Source organism: Sabethes cyaneus, chromosome 2 (genome assembly GCF_943734655.1).
Source record: "Sabethes cyaneus chromosome 2, idSabCyanKW18_F2, whole genome shotgun sequence".
NCBI lineage: Eukaryota > Metazoa > Arthropoda > Insecta > Diptera > Culicidae > Sabethes > Sabethes cyaneus.
In genome coordinates, this window is record NC_071354.1 from 23,196,847 (window position 1) to 23,223,602 (window position 26,756).

General features: G+C 40.6%; 4 protein-coding genes across 15 annotated transcripts in view; 2 read left to right on the forward strand and 2 right to left on the reverse strand.

Moving 5' to 3' along the window:
- Positions 1–282: 282 nt before the first annotated feature.
- LOC128737844 (transcription factor Ovo-like 2) lies at positions 283–1,388 on the reverse strand. Its single transcript, XM_053832579.1, has 2 exons — positions 1,277–1,388; positions 283–1,213 (listed from the first exon to the last, which is right to left on the reverse strand). Exons 1-2 carry the CDS (start codon positions 1,323–1,325, stop codon positions 333–335), a joined length of 930 nt encoding a protein of 309 aa, XP_053688554.1. The 5' UTR covers positions 1,326–1,388; the 3' UTR covers positions 283–332.
- Positions 1,389–3,011: 1,623 nt separating this feature from the next.
- Positions 3,012–6,153, reverse strand: LOC128734775 (tetratricopeptide repeat protein 7B). Its single transcript, XM_053829117.1, has 6 exons — positions 5,987–6,153; positions 5,642–5,921; positions 4,097–5,583; positions 3,794–4,032; positions 3,533–3,729; positions 3,012–3,465 (listed from the first exon to the last, which is right to left on the reverse strand). The coding sequence occupies exons 1-6, from the start codon at positions 6,126–6,128 to the stop codon at positions 3,333–3,335; spliced, it is 2,478 nt and encodes an 825-aa protein (XP_053685092.1). The 5' UTR covers positions 6,129–6,153; the 3' UTR covers positions 3,012–3,332.
- A 457-nt stretch (positions 6,154–6,610) lies between these two features.
- On the forward strand, positions 6,611–7,754 carry LOC128737127 (aminoacyl tRNA synthase complex-interacting multifunctional protein 1). Its single transcript, XM_053831691.1, has 2 exons — positions 6,611–6,687; positions 6,751–7,754. The coding sequence occupies exon 2, from the start codon at positions 6,761–6,763 to the stop codon at positions 7,724–7,726; it is 966 nt and encodes a 321-aa protein (XP_053687666.1). The 5' UTR covers positions 6,611–6,687; positions 6,751–6,760; the 3' UTR covers positions 7,727–7,754.
- A 1,906-nt stretch (positions 7,755–9,660) lies between these two features.
- The window catches only part of LOC128738061 (patronin), an 82,144-nt gene continuing 65,048 nt past the window's right edge, over positions 9,661–26,756 (forward strand). For all 12 annotated transcript variants that reach the window (XM_053832887.1, XM_053832890.1, XM_053832889.1 and 9 more), the window contains exons 1-2: positions 9,661–10,176; positions 10,871–11,588. In XM_053832887.1, coding sequence (XP_053688862.1) covers positions 11,526–11,588 — 63 coding nt within the window. In that variant the 5' untranslated portion in view covers positions 9,661–10,176; positions 10,871–11,525. The remainder of the gene's footprint in view (positions 10,177–10,870; positions 11,589–26,756) is intronic.

Consider the following 26,756-nt stretch of genomic DNA (forward strand, 5'->3'; position numbering starts at 1 on the left):
ACCTTTCCAAACCGTATAAAATAACAGGATTTGAAAGCTGTTAAAAAGCGATTCTAGAGAATAACCGATCAGCAGCTCCATCTAACTACCGAATTGTTTTCCAACGGACCGAAGCGATAGCAAGAATCGAACGATTTAATGTGGTTTGACTAACTACTTCCGAAGGTGAGTAATTTGTGTTTCTTTTTTTGAATCCCTCGAATACCTACCTACACTCCCAAGATTTACTCGAATGTCATCCAACAATAATTAAGTCTCTCCAATTCATAGTTGATATTCTTACATCAAAAGTATCAATTCAAAATATTTACATAACATTTTAGCGAGAAATCCTAATACGGCGGTTTACCGCGGGTTGGCGTCTTGTGGTTCGATACTACCCCGTGCACATCCTTCTGATGCTTGCGTAGTATACCGGGCCTGTTGAAGGTCTCCGAACAGTAGCAACATTCGGAAATACTATTCATATGTTTGGTTCGAAAATGCTCGGCCAGCGAGTCGGATGTTTTAAAACTTTGGTTGCAATATACGCAACGGATCGAGTCAGCATCCCTGTCGCGAACTGCCACCGTGGAGTACTGAGGACTCGAAGGGTCGCGTTGTTTCTTCAGCTCTCGTTCAACGTATACTTGATGACACTTTCCCAAATGTGCAAAGATTTCCTCTTTTGTCGGAAAACTTAACTGGCAGCATCGGCAAAAGTAGTGTACACCAATTTTTTGTTCAAAATTTGGGTCCTCATCATGGGATCGACGCAGATGCCAATCTCTCTCGTAGTGGTTGTGAAATTTCTCGCTGCAGCGACCACAATCCGTTTTAGCATGACGCGATAAATGGTTCCTCAATTGGCCCATCACAGAAAAACGACTGACACAAAAGTTGCACCTATGAATGAAGTCTTCTATCGTTTCTAGCTGACTTTTATTAGGTGCATCGGGTTGCAGTTTAATTTTCAAGCTGATGCAAGTTGGTTCGTCTAGATCGCGAGTTTCCACAAAATACATTAAAGGTTCCAGCGTTTGCATCTCTTCTTCTTCTGGTTCCGAGGGCTTCGACTTTTTTGGCGAGTTGTCTGTGTCCCCCTTTTCTGATGTCTCCTTTTGCTCAGGAAGGCTCACATAGTAGCCCAAACCTAAATCTATCCAACCAGATCCCACATTAGTTGTTTTCGTAGAATGAAGAACAACTCGGCCCTGTACTTGAACGCTGGGATCTGAAAATTGATAGGCGGTGCATCAAATACTGTTTACTTTTACATACACTTTATTCAAACAACCTATCACTATTGGTTGGTTCTCGATAATATAAGCTTTTCCTGGTTCCATTTTCACATTACTCTTGGGGTAATTAAGTTTGAAATTTTATTATAATTATTTTTTTAGGATTTACGTGTGGGTTGTGAAGGTTGTGAATGGTGAATCGTGATTCGTGAATGACCAATGACGGCTAATGCCAATGTAAATAAAATATAATAAGGTATACGATACAATACGATCACAAAACAAACAGCAAACGAAACAAAGAATATTTAACAAAGGTAACCGCTATTAGGCTATGTAAAATTCTTCCAATTTATTTTGAATTTTAATTCTTTGATAGGCCTCATAGAAGAGGCAGACCCAGAGGTTCATAACGACGCAGCTAAGCCAACGACAACGGGCTGTAGACGAGAACCACCTTTTTCGTTAAAATACGGCTATCCAACTTTTTACGAGCCATAATGGCGGACGTGTACGTACACGGAGCGAAAAAGCTCCAGTTTGTTTCAAACAAAATGATTGTTGTTTTAAGCCTCAATAAAATATTTTTATAACAACCTGAAAATATTGTTGTTTCCAAACGAGATTCTGTTTGAATCAAGTAAATAACAGTTTTGAATTAAAAGTAAAGTATTTTCAAATTTGAAGTTGACATTGATGTAACAATAAATATTTTCATTTCAATCATATATTTCAGTTTGAAACAAAACGAAATTTTTGTTTGTGCGTAAAACAACCATAAATATGGTTGAAACTACATTTTTATTCTCCGTGTAATATTTGAACGGCATCTTTGACATTTCATTAATACATCGCACGTTTTTTTCGCACATTCCTTTAGTTTTATTGTGACCGTACGGAAAGAAAACGTGCGATGTATTACTGAAATGCAAAAAATAGTGTGTTTCAAAATATTACGAATACGGATTATGTTGTCCACCATTATTGATCGTAAAAAGCTGAATCCAGCTTTTTACGAGCCATAATGGCGGACAACATAATCCGTAAATATTCGTAATCACAGATCATGCGGTCCGCCATTATGACTCGTAAAAAGCTGGATAGCATAAATACATCGTCTGCTTTATGTGGCGGTGTATGCTTCCTTATCGAAGCGTCTTGCCGAGGTAAAGGTAGGTCCGACTCCTGCTTGAAAGCGTCATAGAATTTTGCGTCATGAACTCGTCGAAGTTTATCGCCGTCAATACCCAAGGAACATTATAGTTGTACAACAGGTTATCAAGCGCTTGTTTCATCGGTTTTAACTACACAATAGTTGAATAAGCTACAATTAAACAAAAATGTTTGTTAGGTTGTCCTTGTCCCTGAGGAGTGAATGTTGTTTTTTCCTGGTATTTACTCTGAAGCCTCTTCTAACCATATATTTAGTTTTTGACGCATAGATTTGCAACTCAATCCTCTCAACTACAGTTTTAAATCTGGCGTAGATTGCCTTCTTCGTTCCAAGGTTTCTAGTAATAATGTTAAGGTCGTCTGCGGGGGTTGGCTACTTTTTACCCGTACAGGACAATTTATCCCCTTGCCATAACCCTCTTCTCGATTCTGAAGGACTCGAGAGCGCAGCACAGCACGGGCCTCTATAAACCCTGTCAGACACTGCCTTACGAAATCTCCTGCTGTTGGGAATAGATAACGTTTTTTTTTCAACTTAGGAATTTAGGATTGTTCAACAAATTTCTTTCCATTATAACTTTCCACGTGCATTATCGTAGAGAGAAAAGAAGCAGCCAATCGATTTGCTGTTACTTTATTGTACACCACGTTATAATCAATTACCATGTAGATAAATGCACACAATAAATCTTACTTAGTCCAACAATAACGATATATAAATAGATAACAACGTCCTTTGCTTGAATGGTGAGAAATCCATCGATTGATAAAATAGAATGTTGACTGAAAACTAAGTTAACCGAGATCGAACCACAAACTATTCAGCAGAGAAGAGTGCAATAACCTTATGCTAGTACGTACATACAACAAGATACCTTTTACGATTAGTGGTAACGATTCCCGCATATAGACACCATTATAATTACTGTATCGGTTTCTTTACTCGAACACAAGTGCAATGGAAGTGAAAGGCAGCACCGGGCAGGATGGTTCTAGTTGCAAGGCAGCAGCCATGCAATCAGCTGATGCCGTAAAATCTCCCAGGCTTTCCATAACACGACCAAGCAAAAACCTACAACATAAACCAACCAGAATTAAAGGGATTGAACTTAGCTTGTATAAGAGTGATTAGTTTTTACCAAATTTTCGGACAATTGGGGTCAATCCGTGCGGCATCCTTCAATGTTTTTTCTGCTAAACGCGGTTCACCAAGTGTTAGATGAGCTTCTCCCAACGCCCGCAGAGCATCCGTGTGGTAAGGATTGGCACAGACTGCGTTCTGGAAGCACTGCTTAGCTTCCACCCATTGCTGCTGGTAGACGTGAATTTGACCACGCTATTTCAGGTTTAAATGTATGATTAGTTCAATCAATCAGACTTATTTTTCGTGCTCATCTTACCATATACATCACTTGATGGGAGACTTGATTGATTAAACTTGCTTCCTGGATGCAATTAATAGCTTCATTAGGTTGCTCAATTGCTAGGTAAACATCTGCCAGCAGAAGCCAAATCTTAAATTGTATCATCCAAGCTTTTTGCGGTCCCGGACGAGGACTAAACGAGCTTAGAGAGCTGGCCGCTTCACTTAGGGCATGTTCAATACGAGAAGCGGCCAACGAAGCAGCGTGAATAGAATCTAAGGAAAGGGATACAGTTTTTACTATTATTGAATGCCTCCATATTGGTTGTTTCATACTTACTTGAATCTTTATCGGACATTTGCGACGATTGCATTTGCAGAACACTTCGAGTGTCGGAGTGCTTTTCATTCTCGTGCTCCATTCCGCTGCCTGCGTTGGCCAGCTGCACCTCGTATACCTCGCGCCAAATGGACAACATCTGCTGCACAGTTTCCAAAGCAGTTTCTACGTCTTTCAAGTAAAGCTCGAGGTGAGCCTTAACGTGCAGAAGGTTCAAGTTGTCGGGAAATTCTTCAGCGGCATCCTGCACCACTACCAATGCTTCCTTCGGACGTCTGTTGGCGGTCAACAGCAAAGCAAACAGATGCAAGCTGGACGCGTGTTCAGCGCGTAGCGAAAGAGCATTAGTAATATGCAACAACGCTTCTGATATATTGTAACTGAACGCATTCTGACATGCCAGATAATACTCGGCGAGATGATCATTTGGATCTTGCTGCACAGCTCGTTCCAGTGCTTCGAATGCCAACTTGTTATATTGGTCTTTTTCCGATTTCAGACTCGAAGAGATCGCTACTTGCTGCAGTCCTATTCCAACATACAGCTGAGCACGCGATCGCCTCAGACTTTTACTTTCAATCGATAAAGCTTCCTCTGCGAATGCAAGTCCTTCTTTAATTTGATCCAAGTGCTCGTAGCATAGTTTTGCCGCCATTAGACAACTTAAACCGTCCTGCGGTTCCAGCTTAGCATGCTCTTTCAAAGCACAAACAGCATGCTTGTAGCGTCCCATTGCAATCAAGCATGTGGCATACTGTTTCCATACATGGCTTTCTCCAAAGGAAAATTTCAATGCTTTTTCCAAGGAGTCATGCAGAATGCCAGCTTGATTCCAACGAACCGTTGACAGAGTAAGTAGGTCATATATTGCGGCGGCATTTCCTAGAGAATGCATTCTTGCTTCCCGGAACTCAGGACTTTGTGATAGCACAGCATCACGCACAGCCAATGCTTCTGCTATCAGCAGCAAAAGAATGGTTTCCTCATGTTGATTCCGCGGTACAAATTGTTGTCTAGCGGAATATTTTTTCGGTTCCCAAAGACGCTTATTTGCCGAGCCAGTTTTGGAAGCTGTACTCAAGTTGGTCGGTGGAGTGTAAATAGTGCCAGACACTCCCCTTAACAAAACTTCCGCCAGTTGTCTAGCCAATGTTAGTCGAAGGGTCTGCGTTGCTTTTGTTTCAACTGCATTCAGCATTACCCGATATCGGTCTATAGCATTCTGAAGCTTTCCATGCTTAATGAGCACTATCGGAGCCCGCTGTAATCCAGTCTCCAAAACGGCACCCATGCGTCTAATCTCCGATTGATTGGTGGTGTCCTGACCTTGCAGGTAGAGTATACCCAAATCAGAAGCACGCTCAAAGCAGGTAATCATTTCCGTTTCCTGTTCGGATTGTTTAAATTTAGATAGTGATTTTGTACCTTTCTTCTCCAGGCACATTCCCTTGATGGCATACGATTCAGCTAGAATCCGAATACTTCGCCTAAAATTTAGAAAAATTATGATCAACGCTCAACCGATCACGATAGACTGTGACTTACGGTGAGAGGTGCTTCTCGGATAAAGTATTCAATTCAGCTAGCACAAAATTTTGCAAAGATTCATCATACTGCCCACAAGCATAGTATAATTTGGCCAACAGCAAATGAGCATCCAGGGCTATTCCTGCCTTTTTTCCGCTTTCACCGATCACTGAGTTAAGGTAACGTTTAGCATCGGAGAGTCCCAGTTTGGCCTTGTGAAAATTATCCTCGATTGGGGGATGCTCTTCAAGGTAACGCTCTAGCTTACCTTCTCCCATCAGAAAATTGGCCAGACTCTCTTCGAAAGCAATAGAAAATACATAATACTATTGGTAGAAGGAAAACAAAACCAAGGTGACTCACCAACTTGAGGAAATCCTGCTTTCAGCTCGTCCGACAGTTCGGTAACTCGTTGCCATTTACCCTCGGCGCGGCACTGCTCGATAGCAGCTTCGAGTTTAGTAATCTGATTGCGATTACGTCCGGCCATTTCGCCAACGTTCATGAACTATACCGAATAAATACCTAACTTTTTCACTTGTTCGATTAATTTAAAAATGATTACAAAACACTTTTTGTTTGCCTCCCTTGCATTTGAGATGCAACATTTTTGACAATAATTCTAGGGTACTTTTTCAAAAGAATGTATGCGAGTAAATGGGTTGAGCAATGGGCGTGGGCGTAGTGGGCGGTGGATGTATTGATGCAAATCGTGTAAATCTATTTAATTTCAACCTACATTCGCAGAAAATTAGATATAATGTCAGGACTCTCCAGGTTTGGGCAGATTTTCTCAAAATTTTCGCGAAGTTCTGCAAACGATTTTCCCGAGTAAAAAATACGATCTTCGATTATTTCTGGTTTCGAGCACTTTTTTCGGATTTGGATCAGATATATTATGCGACAATGGCAACGCTGCTTTTAGAACTCGCGGATAGAAGAATATTCAAAACAAACGCGAAAATATTTTGACACTTGCATTGAAACTTTTTCGCTCCACGTTGCTAATGCCGGAGGTGTTTTCATAATTTTAGGAATATTTATAGTATTTTTTGCGCAAAAGGGTAAGTTCTCTAACAAGCCAACCGATTAATCAAGCTGCGACTCATATTTTATTTTATTTATAGCCAAATTTGAATGATCTATAACCGCTGCGTGCTGGTATATCGGGCAATTACTGAACGGATTCTTCTACACCGTAATACCACCGTAAGGATGAATGCACTGGAGCGTATCGTTTCCAATAATGCAGCTGCTGAGACGATGCTGCAAGCCCTGAAGGAAGAACTCAAAGCAATACAGGACGAAAAAGCCAGCCGTCGCGTTGAAGAGCTGAGAGTTGAAAATGCTGCACTTAAGCAACAAATTGAAAATGCTCGCAAGAAGCTTATAGAATTGGAAACGCAAAACGGAGTTAAGCAAATTCCGGTTCCTGGACTTCTGAGCGATGTTACCACTCCGGTGGCGGCTGTAAAGGCTGAACCTGTACAGCAAACAGTTGCAGAAGTCGAACAGCAAGGAAACGAAAACAAACCACCCAAGGAAAAGAAGGCTAAAAAGGAAAAACCTAAAGTGGAAACCAAACCATCGGGTGGTGAAGAAGAACCACCCGTCGACGCCGGGCGCCTTGATATGCGCGTTGGAAAGATTGTTGAAGTATCACGTCACCCAGATGCCGACAGTTTGTATCTGGAAAAAATAGACTGCGGCGAAGCTGCACCCCGTACCGTTATATCCGGATTGGTGAAATTTGTTCCTATCGAGGAAATGCAGAATAGGATGGTGGTTGTACTTTGCAATCTGAAACCAGCTAAAATGCGAGGTATTCTGTCCGAAGCAATGGTTATGTGCGCTTCGTCACCAGACAAGGTGGAAATTCTTGCTCCACCGGAAGGCTCTGTGCCAGGAGATTTGGTGCATGTAGAGGGATTTCCGCGCGCACCGGATGCTGTTATGAATCCGAAAAAGAAAATTTTCGAAACCGTCGCGCCAGATTTACATACGAATGAGCTCTTAGTGGCGTGCTACAAGACGGGCTCTTTTCATGTCCCAGGAAAGGGTGTAGTTAAGGCTCAAACATTGAAAAATGTTAATGTGAAGTAATTTTTTTATATTTAAATATACTGAGTTTTGAAATAATTGATGGTATTATATTTTTCAAACAGCTACCAAATTTTTATGAAACTGTTTTGGTTTCATCTATCTATTCATTATCAAATATCAACGAGCGCATAGATAGGATCAGGCATTGCTCTATCACCGATTCAGTTGAACTGCTATGTTCAAAGGTAAGGCTGTTTTTGAAATGAGTTTTTCATGGACAATTTTGATTCCAATCCACGGTGACAAGCAATCTAGTTTCAAAGTCATTCTATCGATTTTCATGGTTCTAAATTCATAAAATTTCAACTTGTACAATCTAAAATGATTAGCAGAGGTTCCATGCAAACGCCAGCGGCCGCGCGCTTGGCACAGAGAACAGACATCCATTCAGAAACATTTTTTTCGGAAATTCTTAAATAACATTTTAAATTAAAGACTCCTAGTATCCAACTTTTTTAGAGGCATAATGGTGAACGGCATAAACCGTGTTCGTAATATTTGAACAACATTTTTGACATTTCAGTAATCCAGCTTTTTACGAGTCATAATGGCGGACGTGTTCGTAATATTAGAACGGCATTTTTGACAATTCCCTAATCCAGCTTTTTACGAGCCATAATGGCGGACGTGTTCGTAATATTTGAACGGCATTTTTGACAATTCCCTAATACATCGCACGTTTTCTTTTCGCTTCTTTTCGCGCGTTCACGGCTAAACCAAAGCAACTTGCGGAAAGAAAACATGCGATGTATTACAGAAATGCCAAAAATCTTCAAATGGCTGAAATATTACAAACACGTCCGCATCGCTTGTAAAAAAACTGTATGTAGCTTTTTACGAGCCATAATGGCGGACGGCATAGTTCATGTTCGTAATATTTGAACAGCATTTTTGACATTTTCGTTTACATCGCTTGTTTTCTTTCCGCACGTTCTCACGGTAAAACTAAAGGAACGCGTAGAAAATAAATCATCGATGTAAACAGTAATGTGCAGAAATAATGCTCAAAAATGCTGGTCAAATATTACGAATACAAATTATGAGAATTAAGTCGTCCGCTATTATGGCTTGTAAAAAGCCATTATGCAGATTTTTGTTTAAGGCGATTACAATTTGATTTTCTCAAAATGTGACCTGACCGAGATTTTTGAAGACTCGAGCAATAATTATTGTGCTTTGCAGCTGTACCTGGATTAATCCAGATTATTTTCTTTAATGCCAATGTATATGACAAAACAAAACAGCAACATTGCCGTTGTTACTCTTTCTCCTTCTCACTCACAGCATTCGCATTGTCGCATTTTTTGTGCCAGTCGCACTTTTATGAACGATACGAAATTTATGAACGATACGGGCAGTTTGACAGATCGACCCGTAACCCGTAATGCTAGACAGTTTTAACCAGGCGTATGAAACTGAAGGGTAAAGAAGCGGCTAACATCTTTTTACGCTTCCTACACGTCCGACACAAAAAGAAAAAAAGCAAAAAAGTAATTTTGTTCGAGCGCTTACCAATACACATTCATCCGAGGCTGAAGTTAGAGCGGGCTACTCACAAATACTTTTGGTCCGAGGCAAAGTTTGTTATGGGCTAGATGAGATGTTGGCTACACGAAAAATGTATGGGAATGACATTTGTGACAGGGGGTGGTTTTAACCCGCGCTTCAAACTGAATGCTGTTAGTTTAACCGAAATGCAAACTCGGTTAATTTATGAACGCTTTGACAGCACTTCGATTAAAACTGAGTGCTAATCGACCTGAGCCAGGTTAATTTATGAATTCGCTATAAGTTTTCGGAAAATGTATGGCATCTCTGAACAAGTTTGACAGCTGACAGCTGACACGCACACTCAGCAGCGCTACCAACCGAAATCGTGAGCGCAGGCAGGTAGAAAAGTCATCATTATTCACAAGAGTCGCATTAGGAGCAGAGTCGAGAATAGTTCGTCGTCGTCGGCGAAGGTGTTTAATATTTTATGCGAAGAAGTAGTGCAGAAAGCGAAGACATCTTTTTTCGTTTTCACAATTTTTGGAATTTAAAATCAATAGTGCATAATCTGGAATGTGTACGGTTTGGGTGTTTCGTTGCGTAAGCCTGTAAAAAATGTCCGTGTGGAATCGGTTAACCATGTCGTGGGTGAATAGTTGTGTGAGAGAAGAAAATCGCTGCTGATTTGGGTTTGGCAAATGGAAAGTCCGTCGTCATCAAACTTACAGTTGCAGTGATAATTTTCCGTGCTGCTGAGACTGAAGATTGAATTTTTCATCTTTGAAATATGCAAAAGTGTCTTGATCTGGTGGATAACAGTTGATTCGTAATCATTAGTCGGGGACAAAGAACGCAACAGTGGGATCAACACGAGCGAAGAACTCCGAAAAGAACGGGACTGATATGGAGAAAGACTTTTTCAAGTCTCCGAAACCGAGCTGACCGGAAGTTGGTGTGTGGTGAGTTGTGTAATATTCATATGTAATTTTCGTCCAAACTGGTTCCGTAACAATTATGATCGGAAAAATATTCGATTGGAAGGAAAATTTTCGATTCCGTCAGCGCCACCCATCCCGTTCTGTTGAGTTCTATGCTTTTTTTGCACAGCTTTGCTCTGTGTGGGATTTTCAATTCCGTCATCAGATGTTTGCCAGTATAGGTGTATTTTGACTCGTATCGGTCATCGATGCGTATAGGGTTACTTGTATAGGTGAATATGTATGAGCGCTGCACACTGGTATGCTTGAGTAGCGGAAAGGGAAGAAAAATCTCGCATAACTCGAAGTCTTGGTATGAAGATGTACAAGAGATTTTGATTGAAGGTTTTCGTATTGTATTAATAAGAGATACTAACTACTGGCAAAGCAAAATATTATTGTTGAATGAATCTTGTTTAATGTTTAGCTGATTGTCATTGATAATGTTGAAATATAAACAAATAAAGATATGATATTCGTTTCGGTTCTAGCACTAAGATTTTATCGATTGGTTTAAATCAACACATCATAAAAGTTTTTACTCGCTTGATATAAAAATAGTTTATTTGTTTTACTCAAAAAAAATCAATAGTTAGCTGGTGTAGGACACCAGTTCACATGATTAGGCTTTGCGAGCAACAACTTTTCATCAAGTTCTTTTCATTTTTATTTACAGGAATGCAGCACAACACGTACAATTTAGTGAATTCGTATTTTTAAATCTTATATTGTACAGTAGTGATGATTTTCGCTGCGTGCTAATGAATCCTGGCAAGATATGCATAATTGAAGAAAAATAGTTCAGAAGAAAATAACCGGAAAGTGACAGGTTAATCGTTCAAAAGTGCATCATCTATCGTGGAATAGCCATCATCACTCGTGCGGCTGTCATCTTGTATCTACTCTACCAGTGCATATATTATAGGACTATGTGTGAATCACTGCTTGTGTGCCGTGCTGGCTGCATCTACCTGGTCGATGTGTGCTGGTGAACAACACTGTGTTGGGAGATAAAGGAATATTATTTTTCGTACCTTGGAACAAGTGAAACAATCATAGCAAAAGAAAAAAAACTAAATGCTGATGTGAATGTTCGATCTATTAACAGCAGTTGCCGTCTGAGATAATAAAAGTGGAATACCTACATGCTTATGCCATGACAAGCATTAAAAAGTTTTGGAAGAGAAAGTGATTTTTTTGTTAGTTGCCTCGAGTAGACGTGAGGAAGAGCATCAAGAAGCGTTTCCGCACAATAGTGTCACATATAATACCTACGGATGTGTGTGTGCTTTAGTTTTTGTATTGGAAATAATCAATAAGCAGTGCGCAAAATGGATATGCAACAGCCTCAGCAGAGATCAGCATTTGAAATGGAAACGCAGGAGTCCCGATATGTAAGTGCTTTTGTCTACAGTACAGTTAAAATTTCTACTGATTTCCTAATAGATGTTGGACCTAATGGTACAGATATCCTAATGTGTCAAAATTATCCCATTGACAATTCACAGCTGTTTAATTTATTGTTATTTTTTGGTCTACAAAAAGCTGGAACCTACGAGAAAGAACGTAGCTTCAAAGAAGAAAAGAGTAAATATAATTATCCGTCAGTTTTCATCACTTAAAATGACTTACAATCCATTCAAGACGATCACTTTTTTTTGCTTCTTTAAAAGTGCGTTTACTCTTATGAACCTACCCAGAGTCTATCTCTTTCCAACCGTTAATTGTGTTCCTCACTGTTTTCAATGGCTAATAAATTAAAAAAATGTTCGCTTTTGCGGTACTCCTCCTACCTAGATGATAAATAAGACAATCTCACGAAAAGTAAGTTCGCTATGAAATTCAAAATATTCAAGTATGAGATAACAGCTTCGGGGGGTGCTGCTGTTGCTGCAGCAGTGCATATTATGTATGTATAACAACTCTCTTTGCTCTCGTTGCCATCGGAAAAGACAAGACATCCGTCAAATGAAACGAAAGTATGCGGTACCCGCTGGTAAACTTGCCCTATACAACTGTTTTTTTTATTTTTACTTTGCACACTTTGAGCTATTCCGCAATGATTGGTGCGGCACCTACCTGTTTAACATCTGAAATAGTCGGCAATGCGGCCGTAAAGGGTACTTACTCGACAGTAAGATAAGCGGTTTTTCATGTTTGAATGCATTTGGACGAAATCTAATGAATCATTTTGGAATTAATCACGGTTACATGGGTGCAGTGAGTCATTTAGTAAAAATCGTTCAAAAATTAATATTCATAATTCGTGTTCCACAATCTAGGGAGCAAGAGTTTGTGTGACATCACAAAAGAAGTTATATCTCGATACTGTGTGGCTTTGATTGTTTGCAAGGTGTTAACGCTATATCAGCTGAACTGTATGTAATTTATGAAGGAGGCAGCATGCGAAAGCTGTTTATGCAGTGCTAGGTTGTGCATATTATTCCGGTTTCTGTCGTCATAATAGCCAGATTAACATCAGATACTTCGTTCGTTGGCTTTTTACTGCCAGCTGGTATGCTTTTGGACACCTGTTCTGGAACCAGTTCAATGGTATTTGAAGTAAGTTGGCTTAGATTTCACAAACAGGATATAACTCGAGCTTCTTAAACTATTCTTTGTTGTGTGCTGGGCATTTTTATAATAATGCGAAATAAAAAAACACGTCAACTGAAACTGAAACGTATAAAGTTTTATTCAAAAAGCTCCTCTACTGGGTGATTATTTAAGTTGACTAAAGTGCGAAACAAATATTTTTGGCAATTAGGCACTACATACAAATATCCATTTCCGTGCCAGAAATATCGGTTGCGCTGACAGGTAAAACAAAACTCCATGCATCTCCATTGCATTATTGTGACTTATTTTTTATTGTACCGTGCTAGCACCATATTCAAGACAGTGCCTAATTGTGGACAGTTGCAGATTTGACCTACATATAGACAACATACAAGCTACTAGAACCATTTTAGTAATATAAAATCATCATTATAAATTGTTGAAATAGCTTGAATTTTGTTAATATGTAAGTCAAATCTGCAACTGTCCAGATGTAGGCACTGTTTTAAATATGGTGCTGGCACGGTACACTAGAATCTTTTTTTACGTCCATTCATTTTACGTGATTACATCTTACGTCCACTTTTTACGTTCGAAATTTGAATTACGTCCTCTCGTTTTACGTCTAAAATTGGAATTACCGTCCTCTCACAGTACACCCAAAATTTGAATTAACGTCCTTTCTTTTTACGTCCAAAATTTGAATTAACCTCCTCGTCAAATACCATGAGGTAATCCCAGGAAATTAGAAATAACGTCTTTGCGTTTTACGTCCAAAATTCAAATTACCGTCCTCTTGTTTTACGTCCAAAATGAAATTAATATGCACTTTTTGATGACCGATTTGTTATACGTCCCTCCAATATTGGACGTAAAACGAGACTTGAAATATATCAAAAACAAAAAAACATACGTTTCTGAAGCTTTGATGTTATTTAGAATATTCTTTCCAAAAAATATAAAAATTGGGTCCTTAGATTTTAAAAACACAATACAATACAATAAACATTTTCACTTTTACAGTTTTAATAGAAGCAAAGCGCCAAACATATATTTCTGCCAAAAAGCTCATTAAAATATCTTTCATTTGATTCAAAAATTATTGGAATCGATTAGGTGGTTCAAAAGTTATAAATTTTTAAAGAACGTCTAGAGGCAAAATATACCCAAGCATAGGAAAAGAACTTCATGTTACATACTTACTTACTTAGTTGGCCTTATGCCTTATGACAAGACCTGCGTAACATAATTCGTCCTAATTCGGTCCATTGCAGCTGGTCTCCAGTTCCGTGGGCACCCAGTGATCGCCAGTTCTCATTCCCCCTGGTCTTGTTCCTTCACTCGCTGCGCTCCTCTTCATCTTGTTCCAACCGGATTCGATGCAAAAACCATTTTTGCAGAATAGTTGTCCGGCATTCTAGCAACATGTCCTGCCCAACGAATCCGTCCATCTTTAACCATTTTCTGAATACTGGGTTCACCGTAGAGACGCGTGGTTCATTTTTCGTCTCCATACACCGTTCTCTTGTACGCCGCAAAAGGTGATTCTTAGCACGTGCGCTTCGAAAACTCGGAGTGCTCGTAGGTCCTCTTCTAGAAATGGTCCACGTTTCATGCCCGTAGAGGCAACCGATCTAATTAGCGTTTTTAAAAATGTGCATTTTGTACGAGGGTTCAATTTGCTCAAGTATTTGTGGAGTTCGTAGTAGGCTAGACACCCACCGATAATACGTCTTTTAATCACACGGTTGGTTTGTTGTCCTCTCTTACCAGTGAGCCAAGGTATACGAACTCGTCTACTACCTCAAACTCATCCTCGTCGATTACCTCGGTACCGCTTCATGTTATCATAGATTAATTGCGGTCTCCTGGTATTATATTATAGGGAAAGGTTGGCACTCGCACTTTGTCTATCTTAAAATATGATCGATACAGCTCTGTGTCTCCCTACGACCATCGATTATACAACGACAAATGAGTAGTCATATTGCTCAATCGCCTGTCCAGTTAACTTCGGGGTATGATGCTGGCCTAAGTCGTGCTAATGCTAGCCAGTCATCGTATGTTCGAATCTCGGCTAGGAGGTGCTGCTATAGAGTCAGCAGGATCGTTGCACTAGCCCCGTAATTGTCCTGTACTCTAATAATCGGCCGCGAAGTCTGTCGATAAAGAAGGGTCAAGTTCTTAACAGAACGTTTATACTCATGGGTTTGCTTTGCTTTATGCTTCAATCGCTTACTGGTCCGCGAGTGCAAGTGTAAGAGTTCATGCTTCTTGCAATTTGTTCGAGTCTAAGGCGTCGAATCAAACTCGAAGAGATTGAAATCTCGTTCAATCGAGATGACTTAGAAGAATCAATGTTAAGAAATCCGTAGCTCTTGGTACCTGCATGCGTAGTAAGCATCTATCTTAGGTGTCGTTCTGTATCCCTCCGATATCTTCAATCTTAATCCTCTAGGGCCTAACCCCGGCATTGGCGGGTTAGGAGTATTTGTCTTAAAATCACCATAAATCGCTGATACTTCATTTTTATATCCTAATATTTCCTCATACCTTCTCATTATAGTCTAATATGCCCATTCAAACACAGGGGCTGATTTATAACTTTAATTTAGCGGATTTATCTCTTGCGGAAGTTGAAAAATTACCGAAAACTAAGAAAAAACTTGGGTTCCCATCAAGGAAGGGTTTGATAGGCCTAATGCAAAAATTAGTTCTGAACGTTTGCATACTTCGCAATCCAGCTTCTAAGATAAACACAGCATACTAAAATAGTAAATTTCAGGATAGAGCACAATACCAGAACAATTTCAGAGTATATTCTAATCACTTATGATTACTTCGTCGTTATCAGCATAAAACGTACGATTGCTACTTAACAAGGACACGGCAGTTATTGTTAAACTTCCAAGATAGCAGTGGTCCTAGGTCGCTTCCTTGGGGTACCCCGGAAATGTTGCAAAACGGGTCGAAATATTTAATCCGAACTTCAGATTCAGTCCGTCATTTGTATTATATGCAGCGAGAACTTCTAGCTTTTCGTGCCATTGGTATGACACGGATAGAGTGATTAATCACATCGAATGCAACTTTTTGATCCGTTTTCTCGACCTCACTCGTTGTGCAACACCAAAAATGAGTAGATTGCTAGAAACCAACTGATTTTGATGAAAATGAAAATTTAAAAGCATCATTTGTTAATCTTAAGCACTTTAGAGCCGGAACAGAGCAACATAAAGCCTCTATAATTTTTAATGTACCCCGATAACGTACTCTGTAATATACTCTTCTTATTCATTAGAAACATACAGGATTCTTCCCTAAAGAAAGACAACTTACGATGCAAAGCGACATTGCACAAAAAAGGTAAGAGGTCCGACGAGCATTTCTTCAGGATGCAAAACGGGAGCCCATCTGGACTGTCGCAAAGCTAAAAAGTAAATTTTTCAATACCAGCTTCGGTAACAGAGTCACATGAAAAAAAAATGGGATTGACTATGTGAGCACCGAGCAGGTGTACCTCGAATGGCAGTGGGAAAATGGTTAGAAGCCCCGATAATTTTCAATGGATTCTTATCACTCTTCTTATACAATAGACACATAAAACATTCTTTCCATAAAGAAAGAAAATTTGCACGTCTGAATAGAGAATTAAATTGAAATTGAACTAACGCTTCAGGCGTCGAATTGAGACCCACGAGCATTTTATCGGGATGTAAAACAGGATCCCGTGTCTGGATCGCCTCGAAGCGAGAAATTCAGTTTTTCAATAGCAACTTCAGTAACACGGCCGGTCATATGAGCAGGTATATCTCAAACGGCAGAGGCTGTCTGTACTATGAAAGGGGGATGCACGGTCAGAAGGCTGCTTGCAAAGAGCAGTAAAGATGTTACATTTTTCATGCGCGATGCTGGCTTTACAAATGCTCAACTACGCTCAACAGTAGAGCTTTAGTTTACTGTGCTTGTTAAACTATTTATATTAAAATTGGATGTTGAAACTTTCAATTATCAGTTGTTGCAAAGTTTAATTAGGTTATTCGTGCCCAGAGTCTGATTAAATTCAAGGAGCGTAGAAAAACTCGGTAATTATTCGATAACAGTGGACTGCCCTTTTGCACGAAGATTATACTCAAAAGCAACAACAACATGTGGATCAATTGAATGTGACTCAAGAAACCATCTTCATACGTTTGAAGACCATGGGAATGATCCAAAAGGTCGGAAAATAGACTTCACATAAGCTAAACGAAAGACAACAGGAAAACAGAAAAATCATTGTGGCTGGTGGGATCACGAAGCTTTCATTCACTATGTGCTTTTCAAATCTGGCGAAACCGTTAATACTGAACATTAATAACAACAAATGATTAATTTGAATCGAGTTTTAGGCGACACACAACCAGTATTTTTGCAACACGAAGTGATTTTATTGCGTGATAATGCTCCATCACATACTGCAAAACCAGTCAAAGAAGCGACAAATTCATTTAGTTGGGAAGCTCTTTCACATGCGGATCTCGATCTCTCACAAGGCTTGGTTCCTTTCGACTACCACCCTATTTGCCTAGATGGGATAAGCACTTGCTGAGCAGTATTTCAATTTCTACGGAAATGTGGGGGAAAGACTTAATGAATGGTTTGTTTCTAACGAAGAACAGTTGTTATTTTGGCGTGGTATCCTCAAATTACCAGGGAGATAAGAAAAATATATAGCTAACAATAAAAAATACTTCTTTATTTCAATGCGATTAGCATGTTGTTACCTAAATATAATAAAAACGAACCTTCAAATCTAGAAAGGATAGATTGAAATTCAACTGAAGAAACATAGATTTTTAGTTGTACTTTCAGGTACGAGGATTGGCTTGTTAGACCATCATCGTACCTCGAAGTCAACTGAGCGGTATACGAAGAAGACAGTGGCATTAAAAATAGATTCTACAGCATGACTACGTTCGCCCTTATGCTTAAATGGCAAGCCCTACCCCGCCCGATTTATTCGCCGAAAACTGCACCATCCGATAATTATTTGTTCCGTACGATGGCATGCGGTCTGTGGCGGGCCAGCAGTTCCGCACATATCAAGACCAGAAGACCTAGAAAAATGGTTTGACTCGTGGATAGCCTCAAAAGAGTAAGGTGAAATTATTCGTTTGCCGAAACTATCTTTCACTCAAACAATTATGGGACGCGCGCTATGTGGCATGTTGCATCGTCTCGTTGGCATAACATTGAGGGCAATCAATTGTGGCTCAAAAAAGTCGGTGATCATAGCCCTGTAGCCGGTCACCATGAACTGACTGTTTCGTTCTGGTCGGACTCATTTTGGAAGAAAAACGGACACAACAATTCCATCGGTCCATAAAGCGCAACCGAACAGTGACTTTTTAAGATATAAAGACGTTTCGACAATGCATGGCACAAAGATTCTCTTCACTCCAAATCCATGGTGTAACCAGAAATGAGTTTCTCGAGCTGAATCAAGGTTTTCGTAAAAAGCTCTGTAAAAATTACGTGAAAAGCAGCTAAAATATCCAACCAAATCGAAAATGAACGTATGCTTAAATCTAAATTGCAAAATGCTACGTTTCAAACGAATTTCTCCCAAATAGATGGGCTAATCTGATTTTGAGAGATCGATCGGATAAATCCATTTATGATCCATTATCGTTGGGGGAAATGGAACAATGCACAGAAAGCTTTGAGTAAGTTTATTACGTTACATTACATTCACACATTTTTGCTATGACTGCAGTGTTCAATAAACAAAAGGTAATTTGAAGCTTAACTGTAGTCTTCCTTTGTACAAAAAAATAACGGAAACAAGAGAGAAGTTCAAATAATAAGCTATGTTCAGTCGGACTCTGAGTCGGCTTGCACAGAAGGAGTGAATGCCGTTGAAAATACACCGCACCATTCAGCTCGATTGAATTTGATGATGATCACATCCATGGAAGCAGCTAAGGCAAATCCGTCGAAATACAGCCAGCCAGTTTGAGTTATAAATAACAACAACTCCTGTGAGGCTGTGACATAATGTACGTCTAGTTAGTCTATGTCGTGCGAATGATTGACTGAAATTCATTCTACTCTTACTTTCCCTAAAATGTGAATTGATGACTCCATACCAGAATAATTTTAGTCTTAGTCTATAGCTTCTGGCAAAGATTGCTGACTTCACAAATCTGTCATCGAATGTTGGAAGGATTTTTTATGTCTATTCTACCATGTTCTATGATATAATTAGGGCACCAACAAGAGGAAAGAGAACGAAACTCTTCTAATGTATCCTGACGCTTCAATCCAATTTGTGTTTTGTTTACAAAAGTAATCTGAGACAGAACTGTAAACAGGCGCGTTGGAACCCGGTTTTACTGAGAAGAGGGAACGTTGCCGTGCAGCTAGAAAGCTAACGTTGCTTTTGAAGAAAAACATCGATTTGTATCTGTTCGTTGAATTTTCCTTGCAACTATAGGCATGCGCTATATGTTAGAGAATAAAACACACCATACCAGGAAATTGTTGCAAGCAACTATGTATAGCTGCTAAAAATAAGGTTAGATTGTTGCATCTAGCGTAGCACTATAGAATAAAACAGCCTGTGCAGTCGGAACCAAACTGAATCATCAACCGTGTCTAATTGCACCGAGTTGTTCGCCGGAAAAATCACGGAATCGTATAACACGCTTAGCAATCAACTGACGTCATCTTTTCTTGCCGAAACTTCACTGACTGGCTAGCTAGCATGAATAGCATTTCTCCCATCTTAGATCTCGAAAATGGAAAGAGTTCAGCAGTAAATTCATGAAAACGATCTGAAAATTATAAGGTGGAACATGAGGCCGCGCAGCACACCCAACCGGAGAATGTGAGGAAAATTGAAAATCCAGTTTGAAAGTGCAACCAACACAGACACCCGGACCGTCCGTCGGTCGGACGGACCGACCGAACGAAAGGAAGATAAAGATCAAAACAAAGGAAAATCGCATTTTCAACCGCTCGCTGGCGCGCTGCTACTTCGGTTCGAAATTGAGTTGCGCTGAATTGAGCCGCAAACGAGCGAGCGAGCGTGTGAGAGGCAGTGAATTGAATGCGAGCTCGAGCTGAGCTGAGCACCAACACTAGCTGAAGGTTAGTGACCTTCACCTGGGACGATGCGAAGTGTGCATGTTTTATGCCTGTCTACCTGAGGAAATTAACCCGGCATCGCAGCAGCGTAGGTAAATTGCTGCTTTGTTAGCGTAAATTATCTGCACTGAACTTGGTGGCATTGGGTGCAATTCCGATCTCATTAGTGGTTAATTTTTTGTGATTAGTTTTAGGAGCCGATTTTGGAGGAAGTGACTCGACATACTTTCGGGTCGTAATTCCGAGAGAGCCAGAGAGAAAAAATGCAAGTTGTGTGAAACGTTTCTAGCAGAGACTTCAGTTTCAACTTAGACTGTGTTTACCGGCTGAGATGCAAAATGCGTAAAGTGATTTTCAGATTAACAACAGCTTTTTTTCACTAAATGTTTTCAACTCACGATGTTGAGTGTTTGGTAATTAAACAGACGGTAAACTGAATGCATACTCACCGTTAACATGCTACTCTAATTAGACGCGCAACACGCCAAGCAAACACGGCATCTATTAAGTTTGTAATTCACATTGTGTCAGCGGTTCACTGCGCTGATAATGACGAAATATTTCGTTTGCATTATAAAAACTTGAAATGTTGACTTTTCTATAATTATCTTTGTTTCAATGCTATCATCTTGACGCGGTTGATTATTGATAAGCTAAATAAATTTGCCAAAAGGAATTAACCTTGAATATACAATACCAAAAATATTGCGTAGCTAAGATGCTAAATAGTTCGCATCTCGCATAAAAAGTGGTTGAGAAAACAAAACGAAACCTGTTTAGATTCATTAATTCGGTATCGCTTTCGCCACTCCTCGGTGTAATAAAAGCATCGCTTTATCATCTACCCCAGCAAGCACACATTAACGAGATACATACAATTTCACAGGAATTCCAACTTCCCCAACCGTTCTGGTTTCGATTTCTCATGGCGCTTTCGGGATACATACTGCATGCTTTGGCGCTATGAGCGCATTCCAGCTGCTAACTGATCAATCGTTTGCTTTCCACTGTTACCGCTGCTGCTGGCTGGACCTTGCAGCTTGCATCGGCAACTAACCGACCAACCACGTACCCCCCTTGGTTACGCTCGATGATCGAATTCTCTACGGAGTAGCCTCTCATCTCGTAGCGTAGTAGTTCACCGGCAATCGGGCGGACCAATAAAATCAAATAAAAGTCGAAAAAACCCGTTTGTCGACCCGTTTCGAGCGAACAGCGCTACAACATCGCAATTTTTTTTTGTTTTTGTTGCTCCGATCGCTCTGGGAGTAAAATAAAATTAAAAATGATGTAATTCCTTCTATTTGTGGGCACACAAATAAACCCACGAAGAAACAATGCCAGTGTCAGTGAGCTGAGGCTTCGATGAGTGTTCACGGTGTTGATTGGAACAGCTTGAACTGAGAATTATGTGTCATCGATTGATTTTTTATGGACAGATGGTTCAGCGAAAGGTCTAGATTCGGGATCAATTTAGTTCGAAAGTAATTAGTTCAGTAGTCAATTACTGTGGTCATAGTATTGGTAACTTCTCCGATTACTGTTTTTATTTATCATATAGTAACCTTGAATTCGATCTTCCGGGCAGGAAAGTTTCTAAAACACATTTTTCGTCAAACATTACGAACCTGAACCTTTTCTTGACTGAACAATATCGCATTCTTAAGAGCTTAAAAGTACTTGAACATCAGATTTTTAAGTGCATTCGTTTTTACCGAATCATATACGTATGTGTGTTGTATATACATCAAACAAAACACACCAGCAACTAATTAAACTAACGCTTCTCTGCGAGCGTGCAAATTTGTGCAACGCATGACATCATGTCTTCGACTGAGAGAATTGAACCGTCCCCGTTACGGACGAATGCGTTCGTGCCGTAGGTTTCAGCTACAGCGCTATCCCCTTGATGCTTGATAAGCAGCAGCAACAGCAGCGGCAGCGGCGATGTTCGGTACCACACTGGAAATAGATTCAACTCAAAAATCATAACCCAGTATCGCTACTGGTAATCAAATATGGCAAGCGGTTCGAAATAGCAAGCAACAGACAGCCGGCAGGCGTGGCCGCTTTTCGCGCTTGGGCAAAATTCGCGTATTTTCTCCAAAAGTGGAACGTTTTCAGTAGTGCACAAGAAACCTCCGAGTAACGTTTTCTTGGTGCTGTTGTATATGCGAGCAGAGCATACTATTTAGCTTACACCAGCATGCAGCAGGCAATAGACAATCTATTAGTGCCAGATTTTTATTTTTGCGAAATGGCACACGCGAACATTCGCGGTGATGCGATAACGACCCTAGCAGTAGCTTGATGTCTTTCTCGTTAACCAAAAGTACCGCATGATGCAGACCAGACCATGACAGCAACTTACACATTGGGTGTGTATTTTGAGCATGGATGCTTATGAGGAAATTTTATGCATTTCTCTATAATGCAAGTTAGAGTTATATCTTGCACACGTCCAGCCCTCGTGTAAGTCAAACTAATTTCATTCAAAGCTAGAAATAATTACTTTCGAGATTTAATTAAGCTCTTAGTTTCAACACACCATAATAGTGGCAGCGATGGTTGTCGAATTTTTAAAAGCTAATTTTCTCTGCATTCTCTAATCGTAGATAACTTTTTAGATTTTCCCTACTTCGTTTCAATATTTTTTTTCATGTTGGACTTTGTCTGTTTATCGTATTGAGCATTGCACCGAATTGTTACATTAGAATGAAAGCTACTAAACATCAATAACTTTGCCGTCACTGTATGAGATTCACCCGTCAATATGTCATTAGATAAGAAAATATCCAGTATTTTGTTACGCGATGATTGTAACTAGTATACATCTGTTAAACAGTCAAAATCCATCAAAGATTATTTTTTCATTTATTGCTGATTGCAAGAAAAAAAATCCATCAAAATGCGCAATCGTTCATAAAAATGCTTTTTTAGATTGAATCGTTTCGATATCTTTGGATCTTTTGGTACACTTATAAGCACTTGCTTGGAATATAACAAGAAAGTGCCCCACAAATATCGAAACGATTGAATCGAAAATAGTGCTTTTATGAACGCTAGTGCTTTTTTGCGCGCATTTTTGATGGAAATTTTTTCTTGCAATCAGCAATACATATTTCAATCAATCACACGTAAGTGCCTATATTTTGGTCTCCTAACTCATAACAATTTTATACAACATCTCTTTACAGTTTATCGTTAACTTTTATTTTATACAAAAAAATGTGAAAGAGTTTCTGCTTGCCAAAAGGTCGGGGATTATTGGCTGCGATTACACCTAGACATGAAATTGATGTCCTGAACGTAAAATATGTTGCTTCCTAAAATTAAAAAAGAAGAAAACTTATCCAATTTAATTCTATTATGTATATTTTATAACATAAATAAGTTTTCTTCTTTTTTAATTTTAGGTTTCGTATTCTACTAAGACGCTCCAAAAACTTCATTCAAATATGTTGCTGTTTTTCTATTATCAACAACCAACAAACAAATCCAACAGCCTTTTAAGCCGGTTACTTACTTTACTTTACTTTATCGGCAACGGTTCGTTACCGATCCTGCGCCGAACGAATTATGGTCCTCCGTCGGTCCTGGGCTGCCGCTCTCCAATCCCCACTAACACCAGCAGAACGTGCATCGTCTTCGACAGCACACACCCACCGGGTGCGGGGTCTGCCTCGGAGTCTACGGCCCCTTCCTGGTTCTCTGCTGAAAATAGTTTTGGCTATTCTTTCATCAGGCATTCCGGCCACGTGTCGAGCCCACCGCTACCTGCCACATTGCACTACCTTCACTATATCAGCATATTTGTATACTTGGTACAGCTCGTTTGTGATTCATGCGTCTGCGCCACACTCCATTTTCCATTCTGCAACCAAGTATAGATCGCAGAATTTTACGCTCAAAACCCCAAGCACTCGCCGATCAGCTTCCTTTGGCGTCTATGATTCGTGTCCGTAAAGGACCACCGCACCTGGAGGATTAGTGTTCTGTAGAGCGCCAGTTTTGTGTGAATTTGCAAACTACGGGACTTCAGCTGGCTACGTAATCCATAGAAAGCCCGATTCGCGGCTGCAACTCGTCGTTTCACTTTGCGGCTTACATCGTTGTCACATGTCACGAGTGTACCAAGGTATATAAATTCCTCCACTACTTGATATCGTCCCCCATCTAACTCCACCTCGGCATCAACACCACTTGGTCTCCCACGTTCCCTGCCAGCAACCTTGTACTTCGTTTGGGCGGTGTTAATGGTAAATCCCAATCTCACCGCTTCCCTTTTCAAAGGCCTGAAGGCCTCTTCCACTGCTCTACGGTTGATTCCGATGATATCGACGTCATCCGCAAAACCAAGAAGCATGCGAGATTTCGTGACGGTAGTTCCATTCCTTTCCACGTTTGCCCTTCGTAACGCACCTTCCAAGGCAATGTTGAATGTTGCAGGTTAGAGAGTACATCCCCTTGCTTGTCCATCCAACTTCACGAAAGCAGCTGAGGTCTCACCCTCTATTCTAACGCATGATTTGGATCCGTCCAGCGTTTCGACGGAAAACCATGTTCTAGCATTATCTGCCATCAGCTCGTTTAACTGAACCGTACGCCGCTTTAAAGTCCACAAACAGATGGTGTGTCTGCAAGTTGTACTCCCGGAACTTGTCTAGCAACTGCCGCAGGGTAAACATCTAATCCGTCGTGGAGCGACCCTCACGAAAACCAGTTTGGTACTCGCCGACGAAGGACTCCGCTAGAAGTTCAGCCGGGATACCGTCCTTCTCAACAGCCTTACCGTTTTTCAGCTCACTGATTGCCTTTTTAACAATTCCTATCCTGTCTTTGCTGATCTCCGTATTTACCTTTCCATTCAATAGTGTCTGGAAGTGCTCCTTCCACCTGGCTGCCACCGTCGTTTTGTCGGTAAGCAAGTTGCCAGCACTATCATTGCACATCACAGGCATGGCAAAATTCCTGCATCTCACCGTTTTATAGAAACTCCGTGTGTCGTTGCTGGCGTATCGCTCCTCTGCGCCGGCGAGCACGTGATCCTCGTACTCGCGTTTCTTTAGACGATGGATTCTTTTTTCCGCAGCTCTAGTCTCTCTGTATCTCTCTCTGTTTTGACGCGTTTCCGCAGTGAACATGCGACTCCTAGTCTGGTTCTTTTCATCTGTCACTCTCTGGCATTCGGCATCAAACCAGCTGTTACGCTGTCTTCCACACGTCGTGCCTACCACCTCTCTCGCAGCTGTTTCGATGGCTTCATGGATATTCCTCCACATCCCATTTATATATTCTCCTTCTACCTGCTGTTCTGCAATTCGTTGGTCAAGCTTCCTGGCGTACTCCACTGCTACGCCGTCTGCCGTTAACCGCTGGATGTTGAAACACAGCGTTCTCTCAGTGCGAGCTTTCGCCACGTTCGACAGCCTTACGCGAATCTTACTCACTACGAGATAGTGTCAGAGTCGATATTTGGTCCCCGAAAAGACCGTACATCGATAACATCCGAAAAGTGTCGACCGTCAATCAAAACATGATCGATCTGAGAGCTAGAGTCTCCATTTGGCTGCCTCTAGGTGTGTTTTCGAATATTCAAACGTGGAAAGTAGGTGCTACAGATGGCCATTCCTCTGGCCGCGGCAAAATTTCTGAGCCTCAAACCGTTATTGGTCGACAGATGAAGGCTACGTCTTCCAATAACTGGACGGAAGAATTCCTCCCTCACGATCTGCGAATTTGCATCTCCGATGATGATTTTCACATCGTGAAACTCATCCTTAGCATCATCGGATTAGGCTGTAGTTGAAGAATTTGCCCTTAATCCTCAACACGCATATACGGTCATCTACGGGCATCCACCGGATAACTCGTTGCTTTTGTTTCCCCAACACTACGAAACCGACTCCATGTTCTGCTTTTTTACCACCACTGTACCTAGTAGATGTGGTACTTGAAAGAAGTGCTTGCAATAGTGTCTACTGCACGGAACTCCCTTTGGTCAAGGATATAGAGCCTTATTTCAACCGCAGGACCCCGCACCTCCTAGCTTGGCTACTCAATTATACAAATTGAAGTATTTTCAGGTATGGCCACGTGGAGGCGCTAGGTAGGGGCTTGGGATAAATAGAGTTATGTTGGGCGCTTTTTCCTAGTTGCCTTTCCCATTTCATACCCAATATGAATGCTAAATCTCAAACGAAAATAGTATTTTTTAGATTTTTAGACAACAAATTTCCCTCAACCGACTAGTTGGGACAATACTATATTATTTTTCCGCACAGCAGCGTTTTGAGTGTTGCGAAGCCGACATGTGACATTACTTCCGTGTGGGAGCCGGTCGCTCGACAGTGATTTGTCACCCTTTCTATAAAAACAGTTCAAACATATACTGCACACCGAATAAAGTGAGCGGTGGTTCATTTTCGGCACCAGTCATTTCCACGCACATTTTCATTAAAAGTAATTGCGTACTCATTAGTACTTTTTCAAGGAAACCGTCGGAAAGCTCTTAGGTCGAATGAAAACAATATCTCAAGGTACATCGCGAAAGAAATAACTGACGCACTTACCTGTGCCTCCTCTCGGTGCAAACCAGCAATATTTTCCGATCAGATTCAAGACCGGCTATTATTAACTTTAGAAACCGGTATCGATTATGAAGAGATTGCTATTGCAGTACATGCCATTAGTAAAAGGGGAAAATTTCGCGCATCAAAGATTTTCATCGACTGTATACGGGGCGCACTTGTAGCACATAGACACGCGATTCTGATGGTTCTTGCCATCCATCGCGCACAAATAGGGTGTCTCGAGTGTGTGCACCGGTTCGAAATATAGAAATATCCATTTCTACTGCATTTCACAGACCT

What these genes read in the sequence shown, in the direction of transcription:
- LOC128737844 (XM_053832579.1), bottom strand. Translation starts at nt 1,325, where the DNA reads ATGGAACCAGGAAAAGCTTATATTATCGAGAACCAACCAATAGTGATA. An exon ending in GAACCAACCAATAGTGATAG is followed by an intron (nt 1,214 to 1,276) that starts GTTGTTTGAATA and finishes ATCAATTTTCAG; the next exon opens with ATCCCAGCGTTCAAGTACAG.
- LOC128734775 (XM_053829117.1), bottom strand. Translation starts at nt 6,128, where the DNA reads ATGAACGTTGGCGAAATGGCCGGACGTAATCGCAATCAGATTACTAAA. An exon ending in CCCATCAAGTGATGTATATG is followed by an intron (nt 3,730 to 3,793) that starts GTAAGATGAGCA and finishes AACCTGAAATAG; the next exon opens with CGTGGTCAAATTCACGTCTA. An exon ending in CCCAATTGTCCGAAAATTTG is followed by an intron (nt 3,466 to 3,532) that starts GTAAAAACTAAT and finishes TTTATGTTGTAG; the next exon opens with GTTTTTGCTTGGTCGTGTTA.
- LOC128737127 (XM_053831691.1), top strand. Translation starts at nt 6,761, where the DNA reads ATGATCTATAACCGCTGCGTGCTGGTATATCGGGCAATTACTGAACGG.